The sequence below is a fragment of the Rhizopus delemar genome, genomic scaffold, assembly GCF_000149305.1.
Source record: "Rhizopus delemar RA 99-880 supercont3.2 genomic scaffold, whole genome shotgun sequence".
NCBI lineage: Eukaryota > Fungi > Mucoromycota > Mucoromycetes > Mucorales > Rhizopodaceae > Rhizopus > Rhizopus delemar.
The window spans coordinates 1,193,911-1,211,370 of NW_027137828.1; the positions used below are offsets into that span (position 1 = coordinate 1,193,911).

Consider the following 17,460-nt stretch of genomic DNA (forward strand, 5'->3'; position numbering starts at 1 on the left):
TGGCCAATTCAGTAGCTGTACCTTAGTATCTACGAACCATTTTTGTGTTAATCTAGATGTATGCTTTGGATCGTTATCATGTTGAAATATAATGTCATCATTTAACATATCGTATTCTTCTAATGAAGGGAGCATATCCTCCGTCATAATCTTGCAATACAGCTCTGAATCTAAGTCTCCGAGCACTTGAACGATATATCCAACTCCGTTTGCTGTCAAACAGCTCCAAATTAGTGTACTATCACCTCTATGCTTATAAGTTTGGTTGGAGTTGTGATCCTGCAGAGGCCTTCCTTCTTGTACTCAAGTCTATTGTTTACCATCTGAACCAAAGCGATTGATTTTTGTTTCGTCGCTAAAGACTACTCCTTTCCAGGCTTCCTCTGTCCAATCCTTATACTGCTTGGCAAACTGAAGGCGTGCCTTTTTGGCAGAACGCGTTAAAGGAAGAGCTGTTGGTTTTCGTCGAGATTTAAATTTGGAGCTTTTAAGAAGGTTTCGCACGGTCTGGCTGCAAATATCCGAACCTAAGCCACTTAAGTCTCTGGCAGCGTGCTCTCCGGTCTTGTACACACCAGGATTGAACCTGCGCAATACAAGGCGCGCGTCGTATATGTTAAGTTTCTTGGGTTGACCTGCTTGCAATACGGAGTGATGGTCTACTTCTTTCGCAATGTTCGAAATAGACCCTTTAGAAACATGTAACTCGTTGCTGATAGCATCGTACGACTTTCCTCTTCTTAAAACAGAAATAATTGCATTTCGTTGGGTTTCTGAAATTTCGCAATTTACCATTACTTGAAATGTCGAGATGGAGCAATGAGAGATTACAATGGGAAAACAAAAAAACCCAAAATCGACCAGGGCTGCCTTGGAATAGCAGAAGTAGTCACGGGTAAAAATTATGATAGCAGTCACGAGTTAGTCCTATGTTATTTGGGAATATAGGCGTAAATTTAGTTCATATTCAAAAAAACCCAAAAAATTGTTCATTTTGATTTTGGTTTTTGATTGGATATTTTCCAGCCTTTACGCATAGCACGTGATATGCTTACGGTGTAGTAAATAGCTGAGAAACAGTGCTTCATAATGGTTTGTGCTGAGTGCTGATTGGAGATTATGCGAAGCAGATTCAGTACGAAATGTGTAAAAGGCGGTTCAAAATGAACAATTTTTTGAGGTAGTGTATCAGCTCTGGTTCTCCCTCTTGCGACTCTTCTTCTGAAGACGAATACGATAGAATTTATAAAGAATTTGACAGATCTTTGATCTCGCCCTATTTATTTGACCATTTTGACTTTGAGACCATTAATGACGTTAATATTTTTGCTCTGCGTAATAATCATGTTGGAGACATTGACAATCCATTTAATTCTGACAGTGTGTCTTTTTCACCTGTTACCCCAATAACTCTTAACGGTGTTAACGCTTACGGTATCATTGATACAGGTGCTAATATCTCTGTTATGAACAAAAAATTCGCTAATGATAATAATATTGAGTTCAACCCTGTTCCCGGTAATCTCATCCTTGCTAATGGTTCGACGATTCCGCGAATGCAAACAACTCATTTCGTCAATGTCGAGTACGATAATGTTGATCAAGTAATTCCGCATAGATTTGATGTCATTGATAATAGTATTCTTTCTTATGAAAATAAGATTTTAATTGGTATAGATCTTCTACCAAAGCTCTCTATCCACTTAATGAATGTAGCCATTAAACACAAGAGTACTGAAAAGGAAATTGATGATTCTATCGTCGACAAAGCCTATGAGCCTAACATCTCTCGCGCTGGTACTGACAAAGAACAAAAAACGTTTGATCTGGCTATTAAATCTTATGTCGAAGCTAACAAAAAACTAAATAAGAACACGTTATGTAACATAGAGGACGCAGTTTTGCATTTACCTACTCCTGAAAACTATGTTGCTAATGTAAAACAATATCCCATTCCTTATTCGGTTCAACCTAAAGTGATGGAAATAATTAATAGTTGGCTCGATGACGGTATCATTGTCCCCGCAAAACCTTCTGCATGGAATTTACCAATGACCGTAACGTTTAAGAAAAACCTTGATGGCACTAAGACAGATAAAATTAGATTAGTTTTAGATCCTCGTATGTTAAATAAGGTTTTACCTGTGGATAATCATCAACTTCCACTAATTAATGACATTTTTAACTCAATGACTGATGCAGTTGTCTTTTCTACACTGGACCTTAAATCAGCGTTCAATCAGTTCCCTGTTTTTGGCCCTGATCAACACAAGACTACATTTACTGCTCCTAATAATTTACAATACATGTACCGAGGTGCTCCTTTTGGCATTTCTACAATCAGTCAATTATTTTCTCGTATAATGTTAAATTTGTTTAAGGACTTGCCTTATGTGAAGTGTTTTGTGGACGATATCTGTGTTTTCAGCTCTTCCATACATGCGCATTTCCTTCATGTAAAGAAAGTTTTACAAATCCTCACAAATGCAAATTTAAGAGTTAATTTTGAAAAAACTTACCTCGCAAAATCAGCAGTTTATCTTTTGGGTTATTGTATCTCCGCTGAAGGAAAGAAAATTGATACCCGTAAACTTTCGAACATTCATGAATGGCCGAGACCGACCACTCAGAAGCAAGTTCAAAGCTTCTTAGGATTTGTAAATTATTTTAGACAGCATACACCTAATGCTTCATTTTTAATGGCTCCTCTGGATGCTTTACGTTCTCATGATGAGAAAATTAATGGTCCCTTTATTTGGACTTCTACACACCAGATGCATTTTGACAGCATAAAACGTATCTTATCCTCCGAATTGATTTTATCACATCCGGATATGTCACATCCTTTTTGCATAGCCACTGATTCTTCAGATTTTGGCACTGGTTGTTGTTTATATCAAGAGTTTGAAGTGACTCAATCTAATGGCGAAACATCTAAAATCAAAAGATATATTGGTTTTATGTCTCATTCTCTATCAAGAAGTGAAAAACGTTACAGTGTCACAATGCGTGAATTGCTTGGTGTAGTTTATGCCTTAACCCAATTTCACAAATTTATATGGGGCACACGATTTACGTTATACACTGACCATAAAGCTTTATGCTATATTCATTCCCAAAAGAATGCCAATAGTATGCTTATTAAATGGCTTGACGTTATTCTTGACTATAATTTCAATGTGGTTCATGTTCGAGGATTAGATAATATCCTTCCCGATAAACTCTCTAGGTTATACCCGCCAAAGGAGCCGGTTGAACATGAACAAGATCTTAATGAAGGAAAAAGAATTGCTTCCTTTCGTGGTAATTACGCTACTTCCAATAATATTAATAATAAGAAAAGACATAGAGCTCATGTCAAACATAACGTTTCTATTAACGTTGTTTTAGTGGACCACAAGCCCACGACTTCAGATGCACTACCGTACGTCTACCCAGCCACACATAGTGACGACACTGTTAATTACAACAGGAATTTAGACATTTCTAGTAATTTCCATTCTTTTAACAAAAAATCTAATGACTCTAATGAGTATAATGACTTTAATCGGCTTCACGACAAAAACATCTTTTATGTTCAGTCTGCTCATTCAGTTTTCAAGGACTATTTCGTGCCCCCAGATTCTGAACATCGTGAGTTAATGACAGATGCCCACAACAAAGTTGGTCATTACGGTGCAGAGCAAATGGTTAAACGTCTTCACAATGAGGGTATTCATTGGCCAAATTTAATATCTGACTGTGTGAAGTTTGTCAGACAATGTAATGAATGCATGAAACATAATATCGAGAAAAAGGGATATCACCCTCTGCGTAGTATATACAGTTATTATCCTGGTGATCATTACGCTATCGACTTAGGTGGTCCTATGCATACCACCTCAATATCTAATAATAACTATTTTATGGTTATCATTGACGTTTGTACACGGTTCTGTATACTTCGTGCCCTGCCCGACAAAAAAGCAGATACAATTTTACGTGCACTGATCGATGTCTTTTGCATAATGGGGTTTCCTACAAAACTTCAAAGTGATAATGGGACTGAATTTAAGAATTCCCTCTCTAAAGATTTAGCTAACGCTATGGGTTATGATCATCGATTTATCACTCCTTTGCATCCTTCTGCTAATGGTTTAAGTGAACGCTTTGTTCAAACTGTTAAAAAATTACTCGCTAAATCTACGAATGGTGTTGGCAATGACTGGGATGTATTCCTTCCTTCCATTCAACTTGCAATGAATAACCGTATATCTAAACGCTTAAATTCTACACCTTTTTCTCTCATGTTTGCACGCAAAATGATTGAACCTTATGGCTTTAGATCTGATAAAGACAAGCTTAAGGAAGTCAAGGGTAAACCACCTATGTCGCATGAAGAATTAATGAAACGTATCGACTATATGACTGATATTGTTTTCCCTGCTATTGCTGCTAAAACGAAAGCTCAAGTTGAACTTGAACAAGCTAAATTTAACGATTCGCACCGATTAGCTGATTATGCACCTGGCTCTCATGTCATGGTTCGTATTCCAACTAAATCCGGTCAACTCGCTCCAGCTTATGAAGGGCCATTTACAGTTGTGCGTAAGAATCAAGGTAATGCCTATATCTTACGTGATGAAACTGGTGTCCTGATGCCTCGTTCTTATACCACTACTGAGCTGAAATTAATTTCCAATGAAGAGATTATTGAACTTGATGATGAAGGCAATGAAATTCAAAGCTATGAAATTGAAGCAGTTCTTAATCACCGAGGTCCTTGTCGTGTTTGGTCATTAATGATGTCTTTATTTATTATTTTATTATTGATCTCAGTCCAGCCTACGTCAGACTATACAATTAATAGTCAGACGATATAATCCAGGGTTCATTCTAAATTATTAGTTCCTCTCCTTTTTCTTACTTAATAAATAGTAGTTGTTAGCTATTGACTTCTTACTGTTTTTACATTATAAGTACCAAATATCATATTTTTTTCAATAAGCCACTCCAACTGCTACTACCTTTATAACATGGCCGTCATCACCCGCAACAACCGCCCCACTCGCACATCTCGTGCTTCCATCTCTTCTGTTTCCTCTTTGTCCTCTGTTGTTTCTGAGGTTGCTTCCTCTTGTCCTGCTTCCCCTGTGGCCCCTGGCCTGGACAACTTTTCTGACCGTCCTGGGTCGCCTTCCTACGTGGAAATGGTCACTGGTTCCCGTTCTCGTTCGCCTTCTCCTGCTGACTCAGTCAGTGGTGCTATAGGAGAGAGACTTAACTCTCTTTCCATAAAGAAGGACGAATCGTCCTTAGTACGTGGTGACGCAATTAGTCTGTCCACTGCTGAAGATGACGTTGTGATGGAGGATGCACCTCTGAACAACGCTCGCCACGCCATTAGTGGTGAGAAAAAGAACGCCTCGCGTTCTTCTAAGTCTGTTTCGAAAAGTAAGAGCAGCATCCCTGAGAAGTTAAAACGCTTTAATCGTAAGTACGATGAGACAGCTGACTTGCTCGACAAGTTAGTTGAGAAGCGTGATCTTGAAGAAGATGAGTCAAAAAGAAAGGCTCTTAAGATCCAAATACGCGAGTATAGGGAAGATTTGGATTATTACGAGGAGCGTATTACCAAGCTTGAGGTTAGCGCTAATGAAATTAGCCAAAAGATAAATGAGGTTGGGAACAATACCAACAATACTCGTGAGTCTGAGCCTACTGTCCCCATCAAGGTCATACCTCCCTTTCGCCTGTTGGTCAGTGCTGCTTACAATCCTAAGTATTACTCTTCCAGCAAGGTCAGTCCTGATGATGTGAAGAATGACAATGCCTTTAAGACAGTAAAGGACTTCATCAGGAAGTTTGAGGCCATCGTGAAACATTATGGTGTCAACATTGACAAGAACTGGCTAGGATATCTCCAGTTGTCCATTGAAAATGGCCAGGATGATAGGAGCATCAATTGGCTCCAACATAAGCTGACTGTCGCTGATTTTAAGAACAGCAATTGGGAAGGTGCCAAGACCGCTCTCATAGGCAAGTTTGGTGAGTCCTTCACCTACTTGCAGTATCGTCAAAAGCTGATGAGAATCAAGCAGCCCAACGGCGAGTACTTGAACATGTATGTGGACAGATACATAGATCTTTTGACCAAAGCCAAGTTTGCGGACAGTCCGCTGGCAGTGATGCACTTCCTGGGCACATTGCTTCCACCTGTCAAGGATTGTTTGGAAAGAAGACTGGCTGAAATACGCGCCAAGAAGAATGCTGATTTCATCTTGGAAGATGATACGTTGTCGAAAATCCAGACAATCATAGAAAACAACAAGATGCATTTCATAGAAGAATGCAAGAAGATCTTCCCTGGTTTGAAAAATCAGGAACGATCTCAGTTCAAGCCTGCCGACAAGAAGGCACCAAGGCAAATAGAAACGAAAAGAAAGTTTCATGGCGACGAGCAGAGGTACTTTCCCGAAAACAAGAATAGGGAAAGGAATTTCCATAAAAGGCCGGCACACAGCACGCCTAAATGTCGCTATTGTGGGGAGAAATATACCCCAGGTCACCTCGACAAATGTCGAGAAATGGAAAAACGTCGTGACCATTACTTGAATAAAGATACGGGTTTTAGAGCACGCAAAGATGCACCCAAAAACTACACTGGTAATTTTTCCCAAAGGCGTAGATCATTTGAAGAGAAAATTCATAATGCAAATGATTCACGTATAACGGTTCATAATATTGAGAAGGTTGAGAAACAGACCGCTACTGAACCAGAGATCATGCAAACACATCCTGCGGATGAGGTTATGAATGACCTCTTAAATGATGATGAAATCATCAGTCCGTTTCAAAAAGCGTTAAAACAAATTCGGGAGAAAAAGAAGCACAAGCAAGGTAATATTCGTTGCTATAGTTTAAAAACAAAAGAGGAGACACATCCTACTATGCTTCAAAGCCCTTACTCATTACACACTCCTTTCTTATTGAACAATCATAGATTAATAGCTCTCGTCGACACAGGCGCAGATGTTTCTTTCATAAGCAAAAATGTTGTTAATAAATTGAAACTGCGTATTATTCCAGTTCATGGTTCATTACTGTTAGCAGATAAAGAAAAAACTGTTAAACGATTGGGTGTGACCGATAAATTAAATGTCGGATACAAAGGGCAAACTGTAGCTCATGAATTTGAGGTGTTAAATATGCATGATAAAGTAGACGCTATTTTCGGGAGGGATATTTTACCAAGTTTAGGAATTCACCTTGTTGGTGTTGCCACTAATTGGGATGATAACAAAGTCAAATTTGATGATTCTATTGAAGACTCAGAATACATTCCAAATGTTTCCAATGCTGGCACACCAGATGAACATGAAGCTTTACTAAAAGCACTGCAATCTCACATTGATAAAAATCAGCAGATTGATGTTCATTCCTTATGTAATCTACCAGAAGCAGTAGTGAAGTTAGACACCTCTCATGGAAAACATGCACATGTCCGGCAGTATCCTATTGCAAATAAGATGATGCCAATCTTTGATGAGGCTGTAAAAACATGGCTCGAGAACGGTGTCATTGTACGTGCACCACCCTCACCATGGAACAGTCCAATCACATTTGCTCCAAAAAAGGATGCGAATGGTAATCCCACTGATTACAGACCATGTATTGATCCTCGTAAAATCAATGCTCTATTGGAATCTGATAACTATCCATTGCCGTTGATTGACGACATTTTTCATGATCTTGCGGGTTCTACAATTTTCACCTCACTCGATCTCAAAAGTGCATTCCATCGATTACCCATTCGTAAATCAGATCAGGTCAAAACCACTTTTACTCACAGAAACAAACAATACATGTTTCGTTCAGCACCATTTGGATTAAAACATGTCTCTAGCCATTTCATGCGCATCATGAACCTCATCCTAAGTGATCTATCCAATGTTCATGTATACGTGGATGATATTGTGATTGGCACTACAGGTGATTCCATGGAGAAGCATTACCAAGCTGTCAGTGCAGTCATTGATAGACTCACTCAACATAACATGATCCTCAATCCTCAGAAATGTCACTTTGGCAAAAGAAGTGTTCATCTGTTGGGTTTCTGCATTTCTGAAAAAGGGAAAAGCTTGGATCCACGTAAATTGACCAATATTGCTGACTGGCCCCGTCCCAAGACCGGCAGAGAAATGATGCAATGGCTGGGCACTGTCAATTACTTTCGTGCACACATCCCTTGTGCTGCCACACTCACCGCTCCTCTAGATGCGTTACGAAATGTTGCGTTCATAGATGATATCAATTGGACACGCGAACTGCAAGTTCACTTTCAAAGCATCAAAGATATATTATGTTCCAACGTTGTTTTGAGTCCATACGATCCTACCAAGTCTCTTTACGTTGCCACTGATGCATCTAACACTGGTGTTGGTGCAGTTCTGTTCCAGAAATTTGACGAAAAACAGTCGGATGGACTCACTGTTACCACCATCAAATACCTCGGCTTCATGGCACGCTCTTTATCCCAATCTGAACGAAATTATTCTGTCACTCGACGTGAACTCCTCGCTATTGTGTTTGCTTTGAAAAAGTTTCACAAATTTCTATATGGTCATCACTTTACCTTATATTCTGATCATCGAGCACTCACATACTTGTTCACGTCCGATGAACTCAACCCCATGATGGTGGGTTGGATGGACACATTATTGTCCTATGATTTTGACATCGTCCATATACCCGGTGTACAAAATGTTTTACCTGATGCTCTTTCACGTCTTTTTCCTCCTGAAAAAGAACTGGCAGGGAGTGATTCTAATAGCAGCACAGTAAAACACCAAAATCTTGCTTACAAACCAAATCTAAAAAAGGAACATGAATTAAAAATGAAAAAAGAGAACCGAAAAGTGTTCTATGTCCAAAGTCCTACCAAATTCAGTGACAAGGATTATATCACTCCACCATATGAGGATCGACAAGAGATTCTTGATGGAGTCCATAAATTCGGACATTTTGGAGCTGATCATATTGTAAAATCAATCCACAACCAAAACCTACATTGGCCAAATTTATTAGCCGATGCAGTAAACTATGTAAGCAAGTGCAATACCTGTCAAAAGTACAATATTGCTAAAAAGGGTTATAATCCTCATCGACCTGTCTACGCCTATGTTCCTGGGGATGCCTATGCTTTTGATTTAATTGGGCCTTTTCAATCCAGTAGCAACATGTATACATACGTGTTGATTCTAGTCGACATTTGCACCAGATTCTGCGTATTGAAACCCCTAGTAGACAAAAAGGCAAAAACCGTCGCAGGTGCCATGGTTGATACATTTTCCTTACTCGGCTATCCTAGACACTTTGTATGTAGCGATAACGGCTCTGAATTCAAAAATGAAATTTTAGAGAATCTGTTCAATGCAATGGGTATCGACAAAAGATACACTACTCCTTACCATCCCTCAGCAAATGGAGCTGCTGAACGTTACGTTCAATCTGCTAAAAAGATATTAGCAAAGTTCCTTGAAGGTGCCACCGAAGATTGGCATCATTACATTCCATCTGTACAGCTCATGATCAACAATAAGATCTCCACACGCTTGCAGACCACACCTTTTTCATTGATGTTTGCTCGCAACATAAATGACTTCATTGAATACAGGGATGATGCTGGTGAATTAAAAAAGAAGGAGTACATGCCGCACGATGAGTTGCTGAAAAGAATCGACTATATGTCGCAAGTTGTCTTCCCTGCTATACAGGATAGGACCGACCTTTACACCAAAAGGCAAAAGGAAAAAGCTGACAGCAAAAATCGTCAGTCCACATTCCCGGAAGGAAGTTACGTAATGGTGCGTGACAGAGAGCAGTACAATAGCCTCTCCCCGGTTTACAAAGGTCCATATCGTGTTGTACGCCAAGTACAAGGTGGTGCTTATATACTTCGTGATGTTGACGAAACGCTCATGTCTCGAAATTATTCTCCAGAAGAATTAAAGCTTATTTCACAGGATGAAATCATTCCAAAAGATGAATTGTACGAAATTGAGGCAATCATCAATCATAGAGGCGAACCTGGAAATAGAGAATACCTCGTACGCTGGAAAAACTATAGCAAAGACGATGACAGCTGGTTAACTGCTGAGGCATTCACTGATCCCGAGTCAATTAACATTTATTGGCACAAGCTGGGTAAATCCATAAATCAAAATGGTGAAGTAGTAAAAAAGAAAAATAATGAGGCTGAAAAGAATAAAAAGCAAAAATTGCCCTCAGACTACGCCCCTAGTAAATTATTGACTACGACAATTATGAATGAACAGTCAAAGTCTGGAACTATGTCGCACAATAGACAATCTCATAATACAAAAGAAAAAAAGAAAGCTCAACCCAAACGTAATGGCAATGCTTTATCCAGATATCCCAAACGAAGACTACAACAAAGTCAAGAAGGCTTTGATCGAAAAACAGATCATCATGAAAGCTCTGTAAAAAATGCTGTGACTGCAAATAGTAATCTTAGGCACAGCAAGCGCATAAAGAGAAATTAGGTCACACAAAAATTTATAACTGTTCAAACACTTCCTATTCAACTTCCAAACGTTGATACCAACTGGTAGGGGATGATGTCGTGTTTGGTCATTAATGATGTCTTTATTTATTATTTTATTATTGATCTCAGTCCAGCCTACGTCAGACTATACAATTAATAGTCAGACGATATAATCCAGGGTTCATTCTAAATTATTAGTTCCTCTCCTTTTTCTTACTTAATAAATAGTAGTTGTTAGCTATTGACTTCTTACTGTTTTTACATTATAAGTACCAAATATCATAGTCCTCCAAAAAACCGTGAGTACCTTGTACGTTGGAAAAACTACAGCAGTGAATGGGATGAATGGCTGACAGCTGATAAATTTAATGATCCAGACATTCTACGTAAATATTGGAAAAACATGGGACAAAAGTATGTTCCTCCTAAAACCGCTAAAATCACAAATTCTCCTTCTTCTTCTAAGGTACTAAAGACTAACCCATCTGGTACGATTAGCACTATGATGAAGTCTGTATCCCTAGATGATGACAATTCTAATTTGGCTGATGTCGCTGCACATTCAACCAATCCAAATTCTAAACGTTCATATCCTCACTCGATATCGCGCCAGTCTAAAAAAGCTCGTCGTGATAAACAACACAGACATTCCACTCCAAATGTGCCAGTTGCTGCTACTCGTACCAGCAAGAGATTGCGAAATTCCTCTTCATAAAAAAAAAAAAAAAAAAAAAAAAAAAGTGTTTTTCAAAACAAGTCACTTTTTTACCGTAATCTCACACTGGTAGGGGGCTATGTCGTATTTACCTTAATAATTTTCTTAATGTCGTGTGAGATCACTCAAAAGATTCTTCAACTAATAATTTGACTGTATATCATATATAGCCCAAAGTGCTATATACGATAAACAGCCCACACAATTTATACCGTACTACCTCGGACCCTAAATCACATTATTATATTCTAAGACGTAGTTTGTATTGAATGGGCTCGCTCTCTCGTCCTTACTCAATAAAGAGGTTCAAGAGACTCATCGATTTTTCGACTTATTTTATTACTTTTATTAATCGAGAGAAATAACACGCCTATTCCACATCTAGAGTATAAGGTGCAAGCTTACGTGTTTGAAATGAAGTTTGATGTCATTTTGGGTCAACAGTGGTTCCGTGATGCTCGTCCTATTCCTGATTGGGGAAATTGTACGTGGTTATTGCCTGCTCGTAGTGGAGTTGAGAAGGTGATTTTGTCTCCAATTCAAGTTGCTGCTTCGGTGCCTCAGGACTTGGTCTATCTGATTTCAAAGAAGCAAGTGCAACGCATCATTAAAAAGAACAAAACTGACGAAATTTATTTGGTGCACTTCTCCAATTCTGATCAAGATGAAAAGGAACAGTGCACCGCAAGGGTGACGTTGCAAAGGGAACTATTAAACGAGTTTAACGATGTCTTTAGAGATGATTTACCACCAGGGTTGCCTCCTGTCCGTATAGTGGAACATGTTATTGACACTGGTGATTCCAAGCCTATTAGTCGCCCTCCGTTCAAGATGAGTCCCAGGGAGCTTGATGAATTGCAAAAGCAGTTGAAGGAACTGTTGACACTGGGGCTGATACGTCCAAGCTCTTCTCCTTGGGGTGCACCGGTGCTCTTTGTTAGGAAGAAGGATGGAACCCTTCGTATGTGCATCGACTACCGTGCTGTCAACTCGTTGACTCGTCGTCTGAATACACCATTGCCAAGAATCGATGAGTGTTTGGAACGTCTAGGAGGATCCAAATATTTTTCAAGTATTGACTTAAAGAGTGGATACCATCAAGTACGTATCAAGGATGTGGACATTGCCAAGACTGCGTTCAATACAAGATATGGTTCATTCGAGTTCCTTGTACTGCCTTTTGGTTTGACAAACAGCCCACCTACTTTCCAGAAGATGATGAATGCTGTCCTTGAAGATTACCTGGACAAGTTTGTACTGGTCTACCTTGATGACATCTTGGTCTACAGCAAGTCTGAGGAGGAGCACTTGGAGCACTTGCGTTTGGTCTTACAGAAGCTTCGTGAAAACAAACTTTTTGCCAATCCAAAAAAATGTATTTTTAACCAAACAAGTGTTGAGTTCTTAGGTTATCGTGTATCAGCTAAAGGTATTTTGCCTTCTGAATCAAAGATTGTTGCTGTCAAAGACTGGCCACGGCCTACGAATGTTCAGGAAGTACAGTAGGTCAAAAAACTGCTGCAAGGAATTGCAAAATTCAGGTTTTACAGCTGGTTGTCCATGGGTACTGCACCAAACTATCTCAAACTTTGACTGTTTGTGCCACAATAGGAAGGGAATTTATTCGTTAATTTTCGGATGTGGGCAATGGTTATTGGTGGAATTTGATACTGCTAAAGGTAGTATTTTAAACATCCGGTATTTTTTACTTGTTTACATATGTTTGACATAATGAATTTTAATATGAACCAACCGGTTGCCATCACAATTTTTCTCTCTTTTGACGTGATTAGAATGCTATCTGTATTTAAGAGTGCTTACAATTCCTTTATTTTAAATTTTATATTCCCTTGTTTAAATTATTTCTCTTTTTTACCCTCTCGTCAATCGTATGCATAAATGACTGTCAAAGGAGAAAGTAAACGATCTCAAACAGACATTAACCGAATCCACATCAAAATATGATATTGCTAAGGAGGCTGGATTACATGAATCAACTGTTAGTAGATACTTTATAACGTTGTTTTCAAGTAGGACAGTGAGCACAGGTGGTGGACCTACAGTAGTCTCCAAAGTGACGAAGCGGTTAATCAAAAGAAAAGTCATTGAACGGGTTTTAAAGACTTCCAAAGAGGTATACCGGGAGCCTGTTGGATTTGGCTACGATATCTCATACCAGTCAGAAATTAACGTACTGAAATCAATGGAGTTCCATTTTCTGATAGAAAAAAAGGAGCCATTTCAGACAAAAGTGCATACGTAGCATCAGTTGAAATGGAACAAGGAGCATCAGGATTAGGCAATGAGTGACTGACAGCAAACAGTGTACTTTAATGAAACCAAGATCAACGTATAGGGCTTTGATGGTGATAATCACTATCGGAAAAGGCCAAGTGACCTTTTTCAACATCATGACCTGGATTTTGTAATCCAGCATGAAGCTAGCAAATTGATGTCCTGGTGTTGTATAACCTCTGAAGGACCAGGATATGCTTGCTAAATTCACGATGGAAAGTTGTACTCGGGTGTTTACTAGCATATTTTGAACACTACGCTTCGTGATAGTATGAAGTACTACAATTTCGACTGGTCCAACATTTACTTTTAGCATGACAATGACCCAAAACACAAGGCATAATTTACAATGGCCTAGTTCTGTAGTAACCAAGAGAGCTACATTAACGATTGGCCAGCTCAGAGCCCGGACTTAAATTCAATCGAGCACGTATGGCATCAATTGAAGTTGAATCTCAAATATTACGAACGTAGAGCAAAGAACACGAATGTGCTTTGGGAACAAGTTGATAAAATATGAATTGATTTCGATAAATATCTTTTCGGAAGTCATGTAGATAACATTTCGAAAAGAACTCAAGAGATTATTAATAGAAAAGGAGGTTCAACTAAATATTAATAAATAAATTCATTCCATTCAAATTTTCGTTTTTCCAAATTTTCAAATTGCGCATCTCATACTTCATTCAATACTTATCCAATAGGGCTTAAACTCTTTCGGATTTTTCAAGACATGTAGAAGATTTACTATGTGGGAACGGAGGCAGTTTGTGCCATTGTAACAGGATGTGCGCTACAAAAACCAAGAAAAATGGATTCCTTGCAGCAGTTTTTTGACCTACTGTACGTCAGTTTGTTGGTCTCTGCTCTCACTACCGCAGGTTTATACCTGGTTTCTCGTCCGTTGCTGCTCCCTTAACCGATCTCACAAAAGGGGTCGGAGCAAAGCGTAGATCAATTGAATGGTCGGCTGTGTGTCAAGATGCTTTTGACAAGATGAAGGCGCTGATGACTTCCTCACCTGTACTACAGCACCCTGACTTGAGCAAGCCTTTTGTGATTGAGACTGACGCGTCTGACTTTGGCGTCGGTGCTGTTCTGCTGCAGCGGGATGACAATGATGTGCTTCATCCTCTTGCCTATGAGTCGAAGAAACTGTCGTCTACAGAAAAAGGGTATCCAATACAAGAACGGGAGCTGCTGGCAGTCCTTCATGCCTTGCGTACTTGGAGATGTTTTGTTGATGGTGCTAAATATGTTGTATACACTGACCATAATCCGTTGCAGTACTTACGCTCACAGACCAAACCAACTCCTCGATTGGTAAGGTGGATCTCAGAGATTGAAACGTACAGCCCAACCATCAAGTACAAACCAGGAAAGGAAAATGGTGTGCCCGATTCTCTGAGTCGTTGTTGTGATGCTGATACTTCAGGTAATATGTTGAATATGGAGCCTGATTACTTATCCGTCGCAAAGGAGCTGCCTGAAGCTGACTGGCCATTATATTATAATCTTGAAATGCCCAACAATATCTCTGATGCCATGAAGCAACGGATAGCAAGGGAGAAGGACAAGTTCGTGGTCCAAGATGGTCAAGTATGGAGGAGAGTAAAGGTTGGTACAAGGGTGTCACTGGTTCAATTCTGCCCCTTTTCAAGACGTGCCGACTTGGTATCTCAGTTTCACGAAGGCTTTGGACATGCTGGGCAGGCTACAGTGTTTGACCTATTGAAGAAACGTTGGTGGTGGCCAACAATGCGATTGGACTTGAATAACTGGTTGTCATCTTGCCAACAATGTCAGCTTGCTGCTGGTGCCGGAAAGAGCAAACACCATGCCCCAATGATCCCATCTGACGTTCCTTCGGTCTTTGCTCGATGGCACCTTGACTTCGTAGGAGAGTTACCCACTACCAAAAGAGGAAACCGGTGGCTTTTGACTGCTGTTGACTTTGCAACGAATTGGCCAATTGCTCGTGCCGTACCCGATGCCACTGCTGAAGCTGTTGCTGACTTCATTTACGAAGAGATTGTCATGCGTTTTGGTTGTCCAGCTGAGATTGTCACGGACAGGGGAGCGAACTTCACCTCAAAACTTGTCAAACAGTATACGGATCGGGTCAAGGTGACTCACAAGTTAACCTCAGCATTTCATCCAAGAACAAACGGGAAATGTGAGCGGCTGAATGGTGCATTGAAGGTCATGTTGAGAAAATATGTTCACGGTGCGATCCATATGTGGGATGAATTTGTTGATGCTGCTCTGTTTGCTGCCAGGGTTCGTAAACACCGTTCGGCGGGGTATTCACCTTTCTTTTTGGTATATGGGCGTAAACCAGTTTTACCTGGGGACTTGTTGCGACCTTACCTTGTCTCTGAAGTGGCAAATGACCCTAGGACAGTGGCTGAATATACTGCTAGGGAACTGGAGGGCCTTGGACAAGTTCGTGCTGCGGCTGAAAAAAGAATGTTGGTTGTTTCTGAGTATGATAAGAAGAGGTGGGATGCTGCCATCACCAAGGTGGATTTTGAAATTGGGGACCATGTACTGCTGCGAAATGAACAGAAATACGGTTTAGAATACAATTGGATGGGGCCGTTCCTTGTGGTGAACAAGAATGAAGAAACAAACATCTACAAGCTGGTGTCAATTGGGGGAGAACCTTACACTTCGTGGGTGCATGTTGATCGTTTGAAAGGTGTCAAGGCAGAAGAAATAAAGGAAGCTTGGTATAATCCAACAGTGTCTCGGGCGGCTTGGCGTGCAGAGATGGGTTTGTCTTCTGGTGCTGCTGACAGTTCTGGTGTTGTTAGTGTTGTAGAACAGTAACTGATTGTAGTTGACATTAATAAATATAAGTCTTAATACAAGATCATAATTAAAATAAAATAAAATATAAGTTTATTTAAATAAGATCATACAATCAATTCCAATTAAACATGTTCTTTTAGAATATGTATTGTATTCATGAGAGTTCTTTGATAAGAAGAAGTATCAACTAAAATAACCAAATCCAATCCAATGTCAGGAATATTGCTAATCTTTCACATAATTGAAATAACGCGTAAAATAACGTTATTCAATTCAGTGAGGAATTCCCAGAATAAAAGATAATCTATGACAGACATACAAAAGAACAAATGAAAAGTTTTCATAATCATAATTATAGATAACACTTGCTAAAGTACCTGAATATTAGAAGAACGATAACAATAGAAGATATCAAGCCACTCACTCAATAAGATATAAATACCTACCTTCAATTAGAATAATTTTTACTTTAACTTAAACTGAAATAAAGATCAGTCTCAAAAAGTACCCAAACTGTTTCTTGATCTTTGTTTTTACCTTTTCCTTTATTATTTAAACCATTATACAACAGTTAGCTCTTCTGGTGTCGCTGATGTTGCTGTGGATCGAGGTCGACCACAAGGCTTAGGGGGGAATGATGTCGTGTCAAAGGTTAGAAGATTCAAGCCTACTGTACTAAGCGGGTCTCAAAAGCACTGCAGGGATCGGAGATCAAAGGCGGGTCCTAGTCTCAAAATTAATTCATGCAAGCAGTGACTATCAGTTAATATATTATTGCAACTTTATCAATATTAATAAAAGTATCTTTCTTTTGCAACTCCTATTTTTTAGTTGTTTTTCAAAAGGCATAAATAGTTGTTGGCTGACAAATTGATATATGCTTTTCCCCTGATTATGCTTTACCTTGAATAGCTTGAAATTTAAAGCAGTAACCAGGAAAAAGAGAACTAGTATTGACTTTAAAGGCGTAAAGTAAGTGTAAAAAGAAATATAATAAAAAGAAAAGAGAAGACTGTATATCGTTTATTCAATAAAAATCAAACATCCTTTTATACTTTTCATTGGCTGCTAGCCACTCCGTTATACATCT

General features: G+C 39.3%; 4 protein-coding genes across 4 annotated transcripts; all 4 read left to right on the forward strand.

Moving 5' to 3' along the window:
- Positions 1–1,089: 1,089 nt before the first annotated feature.
- Positions 1,090–10,613, forward strand: RO3G_02691 (uncharacterized protein; the record flags this gene model as incomplete). Its single annotated transcript, XM_067657282.1, has 7 exons — positions 1,090–1,092; positions 1,185–3,303; positions 3,391–4,587; positions 4,687–4,828; positions 4,988–6,879; positions 6,991–10,481; positions 10,545–10,613. 7 exons carry the CDS (start codon positions 1,090–1,092, stop codon positions 10,611–10,613), a joined length of 8,913 nt encoding a protein of 2,970 aa, XP_067513383.1.
- Positions 10,614–10,949: 336 nt separating this feature from the next.
- On the forward strand, positions 10,950–11,261 carry RO3G_02692 (uncharacterized protein; the record flags this gene model as incomplete). The annotated part of the gene is made up of 1 exon (XM_067657283.1): positions 10,950–11,261. The coding sequence occupies one exon, from the start codon at positions 10,950–10,952 to the stop codon at positions 11,259–11,261; it is 312 nt and encodes a 103-aa protein (XP_067513384.1).
- Positions 11,262–11,675: 414 nt separating this feature from the next.
- Positions 11,676–12,767, forward strand: RO3G_02693 (uncharacterized protein; the record flags this gene model as incomplete). The annotated part of the gene is made up of 1 exon (XM_067657284.1): positions 11,676–12,767. The coding sequence occupies one exon, from the start codon at positions 11,676–11,678 to the stop codon at positions 12,765–12,767; it is 1,092 nt and encodes a 363-aa protein (XP_067513385.1).
- A 1,785-nt stretch (positions 12,768–14,552) lies between these two features.
- RO3G_02694 (uncharacterized protein) lies at positions 14,553–16,388 on the forward strand (the record flags this gene model as incomplete). Its single annotated transcript, XM_067657285.1, has 1 exon — positions 14,553–16,388. The coding sequence occupies one exon, from the start codon at positions 14,553–14,555 to the stop codon at positions 16,386–16,388; it is 1,836 nt and encodes a 611-aa protein (XP_067513386.1).
- Positions 16,389–17,460: the final 1,072 nt, after the last annotated feature.